This window comes from Mus musculus, chromosome 18 (assembly GCF_000001635.26).
Source record: "Mus musculus strain C57BL/6J chromosome 18, GRCm38.p6 C57BL/6J".
In the NCBI taxonomy this organism is placed as follows: domain Eukaryota; kingdom Metazoa; phylum Chordata; class Mammalia; order Rodentia; family Muridae; genus Mus; species Mus musculus.
Window position 1 is genome coordinate 43,776,681 of NC_000084.6, and position 16,371 is coordinate 43,793,051.

Consider the following 16,371-nt stretch of genomic DNA (forward strand, 5'->3'; position numbering starts at 1 on the left):
AGAAACTCCATCTCAAAGAATTAAGGCAGAATGATAGAAATAGACAAATCTGATGGATGCTCTCCTCTGGTCTTCACATGATCAGTGGTTCCAGGTGTCACACAGGTTCATGTACAAACACACACACACACCACACAAACACACACATAGACACACACACACACAGAGACAGAGAGAGAGAGAGAGAGAGAGAGAGAGAGAGAGAGAGAGAGAGAATAAAGGTTGCAACTCAGTGGGAAATACTTGCCAACATGTGAAAGTCTTTGGGATGCTTGTACCCCACAGTACTATAAACAAACACCGTCAACCCCCTCAAAAAAAAAAAACTCTGAAAAGAGATTTTAGGATCACATTTGGTAGAGAAGCATTCTAATTGTCAGATGCTGAGTTTAATACGTATTTAGGTAACTTGGTTAAGAAGGATATGATAGTTGAAACTGACATCATTGATCAAAATGCAAAGGAGAGACTATCGCACTTCACCATAAAATGCAACACTCGTCCTCATTTCATCTCATTTCATTTTCTTTTTATTTTAAATATGTTATTTTATCTTTTAGAGTCTGTTAATATGTATGTATTGTATACATGAAGAAGCCTTGACCTAGCCTTTGCACATATGCATATGCCATATATAATCCCATTTTTCCCTCATTAGAAATTGAAATACAGCATGGAAAATTCCTAGGAACAACAAAAATCTCTATGAAGTCAGGTGTGTAATTCTAAAACTCTAAGAGTATACTTATTTTCTGACTTTGCAGAAAGAGGAATGCAAAGTCAAAGAGCTCGAATGAATTCTAGTTGGCTGAAACTGGGACTCAATTCCCAGTGACTTGCTGGGAGCTGCCTTGAGGTCTTTGGATCTGCACAACTTGTGAAACAGAACTGGATGTTCAGGATCTGTCTGTCCTTGCTCTGCATGGTTACCAAACGGGTGTGCCCTTCAAAACACAAATAGAGAGAACAATTTAGCAAATACACCTAAGTCTTTCTACCTTTTCGTTAAAATGTTAATGCGTCTGCACTTTGAAGCATGAGAGAACTTGCAATAAAATCAAACACCATACAGGTTTGAGGAAATAATTAACTAAAATAACAGAAACAAAAAAGTCCCCCCCCCCCCGCCCAAATCAGGATACAAAAGCAAAGACAGCAACAGGGGTGAGACTAGAATGCATGAAGAACCAATCTTAAGAATGGTTAAGAGACACCACTTTCACTATAATTTGGATATTTGGCAGAAGGAAGAGACAAGAGACACAGAAGTCACATCCATCTCATAGTTGGAAGAGAGCAAGCTGACCTGAGGAGATGCAATAACGTGCTCAAATTTAATTCTGATCATCATTTGCACCAGAACATTCTATTTAATTCACTCATTTTTAGGTAGGACAGAGGAAATCTAAGCACAAGATGCTTTCTTAATCCAAGTAATGTGTATAGAAATCAAAATTAATAAGGAGCATTCTAATCTACTACTTCTTCTGAAGGTCTTAATTATCTAATGAGGTTTAAAAGGCTTTTTTGAGAAGTGAAAGTATAAAGACAAATGTGTCAAATGACTTAAGATCAAAAAAAAAGAAAGAAGGAAAGAAAGAAAGAGAAAAGATTGAATCGAGTTGCCTTCAACTAATGGAGGGCAACAACTGTTAAAGTGTTTGGAAACCCTAAGCCTGTTGGAAGTCACATCAGTGTTGGGGAGCTGAGGCTGAGGGGATCTTAGATGTTGAGTTTCTGGAACATCATCATTTTTCTGATCTCCATAGTGCCCTTTCTTCATCTTCTTAGACTGTGTGTTGACTTAGTACAGTTCACCTTCTTTCTAAAGACTTCATCACGCTCATCACCCCTCCTCCAGGGGCTCCTTGTTGCCCTTTTCCACAAGTCCCTACCATTGACCTGCATGTTCTTCAGGTACACTGACCCCAGAGATAGACCAGATGATGAGCTTCCCAATGACAGTAATGGTCAACACATGACTGGCATGGGTCAAATACTCATGAAAAACAGTAATAAATGGTACGAAATGGTGTTAAACACATTGCAAAGAGAAACATAGGATGTCTACTGATCACCTATCTATCAATTATCTTTAATTATGTATATTTTTAAAAGCATCATGTTATTACTTACTTATACACATGTGTAAGTCTCTCTGGGTATGTAAGCATATGTTCAGGGAGGATAGAGTTTTAGTTGCCCTGGAGCTGAAATCAGTCACTTTTGAAAGACCCTACATGGGAGCTGGAAATCAAGCACAGGACCTATGGAGAGCAGTAAGCATTCATAAATTGCTAATCTATCTCTCCAGCCCCATTAGACTATATATCGTAATTTAAGAGATAAGTAGAAATTTGGTCAAATTCCCTGAGCTGGAGAAACATACATTGCTCTGAATCACTTAAGTGTAAAGTGATGACTTACTTTTGATTAAACAAGACAATTACCATAGAACGAAAACATCTCAACTATCCATTAAGTACTACCCATAAGTGATCATGTTGTGGTCATTTTAACTGATATTCCTTATCAAAACTTATTTATTTATTTATTCACAACTCCATATTGAATTATTTCTCTTGGATCATGATAGCATCTAGAGTTCACTCAGAAATCTCTCTATTCACAACTTTTTTTTTCTTTTCAGTGTGTAGTCAAAAAAGAAACCTCACCATTACACTTAGGAACCGAGACTTTTCTCTAGTGTTTCCAATTCAAAAGAGAGAAATGAGGCTTAGCGAGACAGGGCTACCTGTTGATGGAGGTACAGACAGCAGGTGTCCACGGTATAGGTTGAACCTGTACCATCATGATTTTTTTTATTCCTCCTTTTGCTTCATCTACTTTATTCCTCCTACACTGAAGCCCAGATTGGTCCTGCAAGGATTTGGGATATGACCACAAATGACTGCAAGTGTGGAGTTGCTGCCTGAATGAAGACAAGTATTTGGGCACTTGAAACTAGGAGAAAGCTTTTCCCTGAAGAGAAGATGGAAACATGAACACACAAGTCAGTGTTTTTAGAAGCTTATCTGGATTTAAGAGCAAGGCAGGATTATGTGTCTTGGGCATATCTTGATTACAGTGCCCAAGCCTTACATCCATCCTTAAAAGCTCATGAAAGAGTAAGCTATGTTCTGGGGTAATGTAATAGTGGCTTTCTGAGCTGGACACACCCAAATTATGCAATGGAACCAGCAGATATAAGGAACTTTCCCAGCCTAGATGGCAACAGAAGTTGGGAAAGGCCACGATTCTGGAGGTGTACCTAAGAGACATCAACTAATCAAGAGGGAAGTGTTTTAGTTTAGCATGCATCAAAGCTTAATCATTAGTCTCAGCTGCTTCCTCCTAGGTCATTCTCTGCTCTCTAGTAGTGATATATGGTTTAGATATAGGACACAAAATCTTGGCATGAGGTTCAGGTTCTAGTCTTATCCTCCTTCCTTATTAATATGGTCATATCAACAACATTCCCAAGCCTTCATTTCCTCACTTATGAGACTTAAAAATAATAATGCTTGTCTCTCACAGAGACTATAAATTAGTTCTATATCCAGCATTTAAAATGGAGCAGGAACTCATTGCATGTCAGGTACTGGTACTACTTTCTCATTCCTAAAATGTTTGTTTTTATATTCCAATGTAAGTTCTTAGGACATTACTGAGTGAAAAGAATGGGTGTTCTTGGTCTTGAAACCATAAGTTGTGTGACAGAGAAATTGTTAGTATTTTCTCCATGTGTTAAGCTCAGCAAATTCCACTCTTTCTATTATACTCACTAACTGCATGATTGCCTGGTTCTTAAATTTTGTTTTAGGTGTGTGCTGCCCTCTTATCTTATAGGTGAACTTGTACAAAGCAAACTAAAGTTTGGATGTGGAATGCACTCCCAAAGGTCTAGATGTAAAAGACTTGGTTCCTAGCTTAGTGATATTTGAGATGGTTAAAAATTGAAGGGTAGGGACAGATGGAAAGTCTTCCTGCTTAAAGGTATAATTAGAAAGTGCTTATGGGATTCTAGTTTGCTCCTCTTTCTCTTCATAGACATGAGCTTAGGCGTTCATAAGCCCCTGCTGTGATGCACTGAGAGGATCACCAGCCTCTGCTATGGTGTGCTGCCTCACTATTGGTCCAAAACAATGACACCAGTGCATTGGAGATTGAAACCAAGAAAACTGAGATCCAAAATCAATGATTTCGTTTTATAACCTGATTATGTCAGGTATTTGTCAAAGGGACAGAAACCCAACAGTGGGTTCCTAGGAGAATGTAGCACAGACCAGACCTCTTCACTCCTCACACTTGGCTTCCTCCTTTATGAGCCTACTGGGATGTTGGCACAGAGAATGATAACAATGTAGGGATTTCAAACAAACTGCAATTAGAGTAAAGATGGAACTGAAACGTTACCTGTCTGGTATATTTATGCATGAGTTCCCCAAATCAAAGAATATGATTATCCAAACCTTGTTTTCTGTGTCTACGATGCTATTTTACTTGTAAAGTTTAAGTTAAAAATCACCTTAGGAGGTCACTTTTGAAGGTTGCTGTCCAGGATCGCCTTCAAGTTCCATAAAACTTCTTGAAAAAGAGAAGAGAGAAAGCAGGAGTTAGGTAGACTTACGGGAATGTTGGTATGACCTCTCCTACCACACTGTCTCAATTTTCCTTTACTTTCTTCCATTTTTTTAATTAAAATTTTTATTTTTATGGGTTTTTTGTTGTTGTTGTTTTTGAAATGGAGTCTCACTTGTTCCATACGCTGGCTTCATACTTGTGAACCTCCTGCCTCATCCTCTCAAGTAGTCTGGCTTACAGGCCTGGGCTGCTGTGCTCAACACTAAGCCTGCTAACAAGAGCTGAGGCATAATTTTCTTCTCCAGATCTTCCTACATAACAGTGAAGTAAGACCCAAGATTTTAACAATAGTTTATAGTTCTCACTCAAAATGGCTCAAGAATAAACTATATCTTATTCCCTTTAAGATGAGAGCTGCTGTTTTGCATTGACAGCACAAAGTACTATGAATTCCAAGTTGTAAAACAAAACAAAAACAAAGAAATAAACAAACCAACAAAAAACCTGGATTTTATAATTCTAAGAGTCTATAAATTCTTTCTGGAGCTTGATTCTACACTGGGTTTTAGGAAGTGATTAGGTTTGATGAATAATTAAAGAATTACGGATTTCAGACTAAACACTGTTGGCAGAGGAAGAAAAAGCTCACACAAAGGCTTTGAGGTTTCATACAAATATCATGTGTGGTTCCAGCCTAGGTGTCTAGTGGGAGAGAACGGTAGATATAACAGAAAGTACCAGTTCAGCAAGGATGGACCTTCATTATCAGGCCTAAGCATGTGCTCTTCTTGAAGGAAGCTAAGGTTTATGAAAGAATTTCAGGAATGATAATGAGTGAGCAAATTTGTGGGATTTTTTTCTTTATAATAACATGAGCAGATTTGAACACACACACACAAACACACTCATACACACATATATGTGGAATACTTGGAATTCATATATGTGTGTGTGCGTTCATCTGTTTGCATTTGAATGTATGTGGTTTTAGAACAATAGGGAAGTCAGTTCCCATTGCTTCAATAAACCTTAAAAGCAAATGGAGAGAGAAACCACATTTGTTCAGTTTCTTCAGAGGATATCTATATGTAGTACATACTATGTACCTGACACCCTATTTAGGCATCTGATATATTGGGATAAATAAAGCATATTTTCACATTGAGAATTCCCCAACAGTTCTTCTATCCCCTTTGAGTCAAACCTCACTAGGTCCTTCAAGACCTATCATATAGTTCGCATTGGCCACAAACATTTTGCTATAGGTATTAGTCCCATCGCATACTCTGGAAGTTGACTTTAATATTCACATGGAATTTATCTTGCTAGTCATTTGTAGTTGTCCCTGCATGAGCTCATGTTGTCTAACCTTAAAGACTGAAGATTTGTTGAGAAGCCATTTCTGCTCTGTACCTGGGTCTTAACAAATTTCAAGTCAATTTTTCACATAATCGAACCCTAGCAGTGCATTTTGGGAAGCTTCGTCTCGTGAAGCACCTCAGCAGCACCCATGGTCTTCCTTTGTAAATGGACTTTGCAATGTTTCACATCCTGACTCTACCCTCCTCTTGATTTATTCTCATGGACAAGGAACACTTTGCCTTTAAACAAAGACTCTTCACGTTTCCATATCCAATTTGTAATACATGGAGTTCAGGTATGATCTCTAAGATATTTACCGATTGTCTGATATCATAGGAAAGATGTTATGATAGAATATTACACTAGATAGACTTATCTGGTTTCCTTTTTTCATTAAACTACATGATTTAAAACAATTTTATAATGCTGTAAGCAATAGTACATCATCTCAAAGCAAAGTGACAGAGGGCAATGAGTAAGGAAGGAGAGGATGATAGGATAACAAGGTAACAAGAAGATGATAGGATAGTTTTCTAAGAAGGAGCTTGGAGATAAGTTACAGGGCCAAACTGTGGCCATGAGCAGTATGTAGAACATTTCAGGTATAAGGGAGAACTTAAGCAACACTAAGGCCTGACCTCATCCAAAGCTCTAGTAACACAAAGAAGGATCAGCTCTGAATATGATAAGTATATAGACAAGAAGGTAACATTTCTGAGCTTAGACCTTACAGGTTCCAAATAGAACAGATAGCAAACTTACAACAGCATAGTTTACATTTTGCATAGGGAGACTTCCCTAGTGAAAGAGAGCAAAGGAGTAATTATTCTGCCTCCTTGCTTTGGTATGTTTTCTATGTGACATTATTAGTTATTTTTCATTTTGCATTCACTGGATGTTTTCTTTATTAGTTTTCTTATTACTTTCCTTCTTGCTTCTGTTAATAATCATGAGAAGGCAACAGATGCAAATAAAACTTCCCCAAAAGGAAATATAATAATAAAATAAAATTATCTTTGATATTTAACAATGTGTGGAGAAAAATCATATGCAGAACATTATACAATGAAATGCATTGATTTAAGCATATCAAAGATTACTAGATGAACCTTTATACTTTAACTACTCCTTTATAATGGGTCTTCATTTGTTGTAAGTTGAGTATAAGAAGCCAAGGATAGTCCAGGAAAACGTGAGAATCTGTATTTAACTAAAATATGAACACAATTTTCAGGTTTCATAGAACTTTAGAGCCCAGCTACGTAGTTGAGCACCTGGTTAGGTGTGGCTTTCATATCAGAGTTACTCAGAAAGCTTTTTAAAATATCTGCACCCTTAACCTTGGTTTCTCGTACATATGCTATGGAATGTAGGAAGACTAATTCAAACAATTCTCCACTGACTTTAAAAACCAGCACCTTTCAGGGGCACAGAGTTAAAGAAGTATGAAGAATAAGGAGAAGTCATGTGAGATCCAAGCTCTGTCAAATCCAAGGAGTATTAAAAAGCAGGCTGAGAACATTAGGACTCTGGGCTGGATCATCCTTCATAGTGGCCAACACACTGATCCTGAGAGTTCTGCAGCTCAGGTCCAATGAGAGATAATCACTTACTTTATCTATTCTCTATGAGCTACTCAAACTCAAAACCAAACAGCACTCATAACATTCATCATCAGGACCAAAACTCGTCTTCCAAGTTTTGGTTCTGCATCCTTCTGCCTCCTTATTATGGCCCTGAGATTTTAAAGCATTATGGTAAAGATATCAATCAAGCACTCTCATACCAGAAAAGTTGAGGGCAATTCATTCATATATAAATTGTAACCTAAGGTAGGGGAACTTTAAAAAAAATGTAGTGAATGCATTTGCTCCATTTCCCTGGTTTTCAGTAGTGTGATCATTATCTACAATAAAGATGGCAAAACAAGGCTTGTCTCAGTGCTTACGATCCTCTGGACATGGAGCGAAGGATGAAGTCCACTGCATTTTCAATGATCTCTGAACCCAGGATGCTTAAGAATTTGGGGAAACCTGGCTCTGGATTTTTACTAGAGTCATCGGGCTTGCTGTCTGGGTTGTCATTTTCATTTGGGTTGTCATCTGTAAACAAACAAAAAAAAATAAACAGAAAAGAACGTCAGATGTGATTCTTAGCAACAAGAATGGAAAATCTATTTCTCATGTAGGAGCTCTTGAGCTCCTTGCTATCCACCCGGTACTGAGTTATGCCATCAGTTACATCTTCCAGTCTTTACAGCATTATCTCATCAAATTCTAATCTCAAAGCAGTTTCTGTTTACCAGCTAGTTCTTGGACTTGGGTGTGTACTGGCATCCAGTCAGCCTATTAGAGTCAGGTGTTAAAGAAAACTGACTTTTCTCAGAAACATCAAATGCTATGAGTTCCTCAGCCATTGTTGGGTTTAATGTCAGGCTTCACCCTTCTATGTTGAGATTTTGCTTTGCAGGGGTTGTGAAGGTCTTGTGCATGCTGTCACTACTCTTGTGAGTTCGTGTGTATCTTTCCTGGTGTGTATGAACAACAATGTTTTTTGATGTTATCAACCACTTCTAGATTTTACAATCTTTCCAACTCCTCTTCCACAAAAGTCCTTGAACCTTGGAGAACAATCATGTGATATGAATGCCCAGTTTCGGGGTGAACACTCCACTGTCTTGTTCTCTGCATGTTGATAAGTCAGAGGGTGTCTCTGTGTGAATTGCTATCTGCTACAAGTAGAAGCTTCTCTGAAGAGGATGGAGATATGTGCTTATCTGCAGGTACAACAATTAGTCTGTACAGTTAAGGAGATAACTAATGTAGCTAATGCCAGTTCCAGGCTGGAGGTACAGAAAGCATAGATGTTTGATGTAATATTAGGTCACTAGTGTTTCCATGTGGTTTTTGTGCCAGTGGTAATGGAAATAAAGAAAATAAAATCTTGATGAGTAGTTTCCCTGAGCACATATCTCTAACAGAAATTTCACATATATTGGGTTTCTTTAACATCACAATTCTATGAGGTATGAAAATTACTAAGCCAATTTAAAGTTGAAGAAAGGAAGTTAGACAGAGATTTCAAAGCTGCTTCTTTGAGGAAAAAATAGCAGGATATAACAATATAATCAAATGTCATGTTTGTCTAATATCAAAATATAGATTTTATAGTATTCTGCGATAAACTGCTCTTTGTGGGAAAATTATGCAACTTGTACTTTTTATGATAGTGAACAGAAGATAAATAATAAATAGTTTTGTCATTTTTATATCATTTATTTGGTTTACAAACAATGATTTTATAAATGCCATGTAATTTTTCTCCCTGGGTAATGATTTTTTTGTTTGTGTTTTTCAAGACAGGGTTTCTCTGTATAGCCCTGGCTTTCCTCGAACTCACTTTGTATACCAGGCTGGCCTCGAACTCAGAAATCTGCCTGCCTCTGCCTCCTGAGTGCTGGGATTAAAGGCGTGCGCCCCCAAGTCGGGCCCTATGATTTAAGGTATACAATTTTTAGCTCATTGGATGGAGAAACTGAAATGTTTAGTGACTAGAAGGGTGTTCAATATAAAGAGAAAACTGCAACCCAAAGGATGGCTATAGGACTCATTCGTCCAGTCCTTCATCAACCATGATGGAGAATGCACATGTGTCCCTTGGATGTTTATGGTGGTCATTTTCATGGGATGAAAAGGCCTTGAAGAGTGACATAAACTATAGTGCATTGCCTTCTCTCTGAATTCTGATAATAGGATTTGGTAGGACCTTTCTTTTTTCATTTTATTAACATGACTATAGTATGGCCAGACTCTACATAAAATTATTTGATGCCTTGTTCATTTTTAGTTAAATATCAAATTATTTTTAGAATAAGACTGATAAATGTGGAATAGGATGGAATTACATTAACAATAATTCATTGCTTATTTGAAAATACAAATTTATAAGAAAATCCGTGTCAATTTTTTTTTACGGAAGCACCTACAAGTGCTAGAAAAAAAAGAATGTTAGAAAAGTCCATTTAATTAGTGTTTAAAAACTGAAGAATCTATCTTGTTCCTCATTCTCAAAGTTTATAAAATTTAAAATCAATACTAAGCATCGTTTGTATAAAGAACAATTTTTAAGATACACAACAGTGTCCTGTATCTATCCTGCATGCTAACTACAAGTTTTGATTCATAAAGTCTCATCTCATTACCACTTCAGCTGTAACTTCAGTTGAAGGGTGTGTAGTCACCCCTCTGTCCAGGCTGGAAAATGATTTTTAAAAACCCCACAATGTGTAATCTGTGTTATATTCAAAAGTATAAGCTATTAGTAAAAATGTCATTAGATTTTGTAAGCATTTAAAATTTACTATGGCATAACGAAATATTTTGCAGACTGCTTATTCTGAGGATTATAACAGACAATAATCAGCTATGGATTCATCTTGCAGTTGAGTTTATCATTTAGAACACAGTTTGCTTGGGTTTGGTTTCTTTCAGAGTGGAGTACATCCAGAGCCTTTTGACTTAAGACTTAAAATAAAGATGGTGATTCTCACATAGAGGTCTGGGACCAAAGTGCTCAGAATGGGTTTAGTTTCACTGTGAGAGACAGCAGATTCCTTTTGTGGACTTTCTGACATGCAGTGCTGTGCTAGTATATCCTTATAGATTGTATCCCTTTTTTTTTTATAACGTATTTTCCTCAATTACATTTCCAATGCTATCCCAAAAGTCCCCCACACCCTCCCCCCTCACTCCCCTACCCACCCATTCCCATTTTTTGGCCCTGGTGTTCCCCTGTACTGGGGCATATAAAGTTTGCCTGTCCAATGGGCCTCTCTTTCCAGTGATGACCGACTAGGCCATCTTTTGATACATATGCAGCTAGAGTCAAGAGCTCCGGGGTACTTGTTAGTTCATAATGTTGTTGCATCTACAGGGTTGCAGATCTCTTTAGCTCCTTGGATACTTTCTCTAGCTCCTCCATTGGGGGCCCTGTAATCCATCCAATAGTTGACTGTGAGCATCCACTTTTGTGTTTGCTAGGCCCCGGCCTAGTCTCACAAGAGACAGCTATATCACGGACCTTGCAACAAACGCTTGCTAGTGTATGCAATGGTGTCATCGTTTGGAGGCTAATTATGGGATGGATCCCTGGATATGGCAGTCTCTAGATGGTCCATCCTTTTGTCTCAGCTCCAAACTTTGTCTCTGTAACTCCTTCCATGGGTGATTGTTTCCAATTCTAAGAAGGGGCAAAGTGTCCACACTTTGGTCTTCATTCTTCTTCAGTTTCATGTGTTTTGCAAATTGTACCTTATATCTCACTATACTAAGTTTCTGGGCTAATATCCACTTATCAGTGAGTACATATCATTTGAGTTCTTTTGTGTTTGTGTTACCTCACTCAGGATGATGCCCTCCAGGTCCATCCATTTGCCTAGGAATTTCATAAATTCCTAGGCAAATGGTTAGATTGTATCCTTATCCTCCTCCAAGATGGGGCCACAGTTTCCAGAGGAGAATTGAGATTCTCTGTGAAATCAAACAATTTACCTAAAGTCACTCAGGAAAAAGTGACTGAGCTAGTGCATGAATTCCATGTCACTCCAGCACACATGGTCTTCATGTTGTATTACATGACCTCCATAGGATGCTTCTCCGAGGTAACCTGTTACGTGTAAGGCAAAAAGTTCCCTCACAAAATAAGACCCCTCCCTTTCAAGACAATAACAGTTTTAGTAACTATTAATGTCATACTAAATACTAGCTTTTCAACATCCAAGGATCCAGAGCTTAGTGTATGGAAAGCTGAGGGCTAGTCTCAGTCTTTGGGCCACATGCATAGTCATCGGTGTGTGTTGTGCAACATGGTTTAAGGTTCTACAACCTTATTTTTCTTTTGTTTTCAGCAAAATAATAGTCATATACTTTTAGAAAGTATACTTAACCACTGTCTTTTAGTTTCTTTGTTGGAATGTTGTAAGGATGAAAAGTATTATATATATATATATATATATATATATATATATATATATATATATTGCTCATGTATTCATGTGTATATAGATATGTAACCATAGTATATATACCACCTCTCAGAGAATCAGACCCAAAGTAAATTAACAGCAATTTATCTATGTCACTATTAGTGCTATTATTAATTAACTTTATTATTATTAATAATAATTATATTAACTTCATTTTCCTTTAACATTTTAGAATATTATGAAAATGTCAAATGCTATTGGAATGCCCAGAAATCTCAACTCACAATGTCCATATTTAAATATTTTCTCTTTTAAAATATAATAAGGCATAGGCTTTATTTACATTTAGTATTCATTTGACTTTCTTAACTGAATGTGATTATAAAATTCTGAGCAAATACAAGAAATATATAGAATTCTACATTGTACAACGTGATTATAAAAGCATGCTCATTTTATCTGCTAACATCAATACTTATGTTTTTTTAAGATTTATTTATTTATAGGATGTATATAACTGCCCTATCTGCATGTACACCTACATGCTAGAAGAGGGTATCAGATCTAGATCACACTGGGAATTGAACTCAGGACTTCTGGAAGAGCAGACAGTGCTATTAACCACTAAGCCATCTCTCCAGCCCCTAATTGTGTTATTTTATAGGAAAGGAAATTAACATTTAAAACTGTCCTTATTTAACAGGTTTCAGAGGTTATGAGGTAAACTGAGAATTGTCTATACAACATAAATCTCACCCTTCCCATCACTCTGTTGATAACTTCAGAAGCAGAGTTGACACAGACAGTCCTGTGTGCCCCTATGCCATAATTCTTTTACATTGTTCATCTGGGTTTCATATTGGACATCTGGAGCTGTGAGTTCTACTAGCTTACATGTGAAGGTGCCTGGTGCCAAGTGGTTACACATGCTATTTTCTGCAATACCCTGAACACAGGCAAATCAAGAATTCATAGTATTCTGGAGACAAAATGTTGAATTGCTAAGTGAGAATGCTGCATGTGCTCTCAGTCCTCTGTGTGCCTCCTGGGACACAAATGAAAGATGCACTTAGTTGCAATGGAAAGAATCCAGGAACTTAGATTTCACAATTACAGACATTTCCACTTGTGCCTGCACTAAAAACGCTTGCCCTCTGCAAGCTTAGTTTACTTATCTATACCAAGCAAGGACAATGAGAAAATGGGATTCTTATTTAGTAGGATTATTATGAGAGCCTATTAAGATTATACGTGATTTCAGAATGGGAAAGAAAACCAGAAAGATTAAGGAAGTTATGGAGTTCTGGGTAAATTATATAGGGTATGGAAAGGATAAGACTTAAAACACACACACACACACACACACACACACACGCACGCGCATGTGAGTGCCAAATTTCAATATGTTGATATCTAACTTCTATTTAAGTCAATGGGGTTCTCTTATTAATCTGTTTTTTGGTATTAGTTACAATTACTGCTTTAAAATGATCATATATCACTATATCTAAAATATATAATATATTTAAAATATCATGTGTGTTTAATGAAAGTTTATATAAATTTTATGTTTTGAGTTAAGTTTTATTTAAACAGTAAACAGTAGTTAAAAATACCAAGCCAGTGTAACTGAGCTTCTGGGTGTTCAGCCACCTAATGTGAGGCTGATAATAATGTGGACAGAAAAATATAAAGTGACAATACTTTGCTACTTGCCCTGCAACGTCAACTAGTTCCCAGGGAATATCTCTGGACATGTCCTGTAGCTCTGAAGAGTCACTTGTCCTGTTGCTCAGGGAGGCCATGAGGACAAAACTGAATGTGATATAAACACTGTCTAGTCTACAAACAGGAGGATCAACACTTAAGAAAAACCCACCTTAGTGCCTCCAAATAAAGGTCAAGCAAGGCCTTTGATGTTCTATCAGAAGAGGAGATAAATGGTACAAGAAAAGCCAAAGGAGCCAAGACAGAACTTCCTCAGGATCCCAAGAGACCACTGAGGATCAGAACCTCAACTGGCCTTGATAACAAAATGAAAATGATTAATTTGGGGCGCTGGCATGGTCTTAAACACCTGACAGGAAAGTACGGCCAAAGACTAAGATGTATGTTGGTTAATTGTCCAAGGAATCACACTCATTGGTGTTAAGCTCAAGTGTATATAAAATGTTGATTAGACAGCCATTTCTCACTCATGCTTTTCGTCTTAGTAAGAAAATTGCTACACAAGATGAAGGACATCAGGTTATTGGTTCAATTTGGCACTGCACTTTTTACTTGCAGCCCAGAGAGATGGGATCATTTTATGGTCAATTGAAAATCATGTAATAGATAACTTTCTTCTTGGTCTCTCCCCTCTAGATGCCATCTGGGCAGGACCTCACAGTGTGCTTCAAAACACTCTTAACAGCTACTGAAGCACCCAAATAGTGCATCCCATCCTGAGTTCATCACTCTTGAGACCAATCTGTAGGCCAAAAGAAAAACTTAAAAGAAAAACAAGACTAATGTATGCATGCTCTTGTGGGCCCATCAAGATATTCCAGTGGGCTTTGCTGGGTATTTTTAAAGTACCCTCTCTTATGGCTTCTCCTGATTATTTGTCTAGAGCTTGTAATGCTAATATCTTGTCTTTACTTCTCTTTCACATCTATCTCAAAGCAATAGTCAAGGGCTTCCTTTCCTCCATATACCCAGCTTTTATGAAATTATTAATGCCTGTTTGGGTCTTTCTGAAAGACCCACTGAATTGGTACCCCAACTCCCATGCCCAACATAATCTTTCACTATAAGAAGTCAGATTGGTCATCGTCATACTTCCATAAAAGCATTTAACTTACTTCTTATGAAGGGTGAATAATGAGAACAGGAGGTAAAAATTGGCTAAGCAGCTTAGGGTAAAAACAAAAACAAAACAAAACAAAACAAAACCAAAAAACCCTAGGTATGCTCAGCTCTTTCTCCACTAAAAGTAAGAAATGTATTTGGATCACATAGCAACCTTGTATTTATTTGCCAGAAACCAAAGATGCCAGAGGGGTTTTGGGGGAGGGGTGTCTCTGGTACCTGACACAGTCCCTAAATGATTTTAAGGTTAGTGGAGAGTAGCAATAAAGCAATAAAAGCCCATGAATGTAAGACACCTTTTGGTGAAGAGGATATCTGGCTCGGTGAAGTTCTATCATTCCACTTGTGCCAGGTTAGTCACCTGGCTAAAGTACCACCCCTCACAAAGAAGGAAGGCGAGCTTACCTTAAGCCATGCCAAAGAGATAGGTGTAATATTATCACCTTAAAAGATTCTGTACCTTCCCCTCACAGAATTCCCACCCAGAGCACAGTAGCTTACTAGGTTGCAGCCAGGCAGCTTGGTGAGTCTGCTAGGTTGTCTGAACTACTCAGAAAGTTTAAATTTTCATCTTCTATCTCTACATTAGGCATGCACCTTCCCACATCACTTTAGATTTTTCTGATACTGTGGGCCTTCTTAATACCCTGAGTCTCCTCCCTGCCATCGGTCTGTCTGCCACCACATGTCTGATGAGTCAAATAGCATTACTTATTTTTCTGTGGCTAAGAAGCAGCTGAGATGTACAAAATGTCTTTTTTTTTTAAGCTAATAAATCTATCCTCAAACTTAAAAAAATATTGTGCATGATAACAATTGTGTTTAATATTCTTTGGTGATTATTATTAACCAGGCACTATTCTAAACTGTTGTCGCTTTAATTTCATTTTTATAAATTTGTGAAAACCATTCCCTTATTTGTTTGACATCTACAGGTATTAAATATCATGCCTTAATTTACATTTCTCTTTAATGATCTTTATCATAAATTGAACATTATTAGTTATAATCATCAAAACACCCCACAGACATTTCTCAAAGAATATAATATAATGAAATAGTGTCACTTTATCATTTAAGAATATAAGAAAGGACTCTTCAAATATCATACATTTACTGAGAATGGAGGATACAACAAAAACTAAGCTTAATAAAACTGTTTTGTGTATTAGATGTGTTTCAAACGGCCCAGCCCAGTGTTCTTTATGTGGCGCCAAAATGCCCCTCCCCTTTAGTGTTCTGGATCAGTGCCAGCTTCCACCCATCACAACTAACTATGGCCAAGTTTCTGGGCTGTGATGAGAAACGCTTACCTGCCCGGCATGTCAGGATTAGGGCACTCAGTCCCAGGACAACCATCAGGCGAAGAACTGAGACAGCCATTCCTGTTGTCTTGGGTATTGGTGCAGATAAGTTGCCAAGGTGCACCTGAAGATTTGCTCAATTTATAGGACAGTTGTGATGACATCACCTGCTGTGAAATGTAGGCAGTTGCACAAGACATCTACATGGCTTGCTCTGACATCTCTACCAATGAGCTCTGCCCTGTCTTTCAAAATCAAAGCAATTGAGTTTAATTTTTTGTTTTGGTT

General features: G+C 37.5%; 1 protein-coding gene across 1 annotated transcript; it reads right to left on the reverse strand.

Annotated features, from left to right (window-relative positions):
• Positions 1-515: 515 nt before the first annotated feature.
• Gm94 (predicted gene 94) lies at positions 516-16,198 on the reverse strand. Its single transcript, NM_001033280.2, has 4 exons — positions 16,093-16,198; positions 7,895-8,048; positions 4,529-4,587; positions 516-944 (listed from the first exon to the last, which is right to left on the reverse strand). The coding sequence occupies exons 1-3, from the start codon at positions 16,160-16,162 to the stop codon at positions 4,530-4,532; spliced, it is 282 nt and encodes a 93-aa protein (NP_001028452.1). The 5' UTR covers positions 16,163-16,198; the 3' UTR covers positions 516-944; position 4,529.
• Between the last annotated feature and the right edge of the window lie 173 nt (positions 16,199-16,371).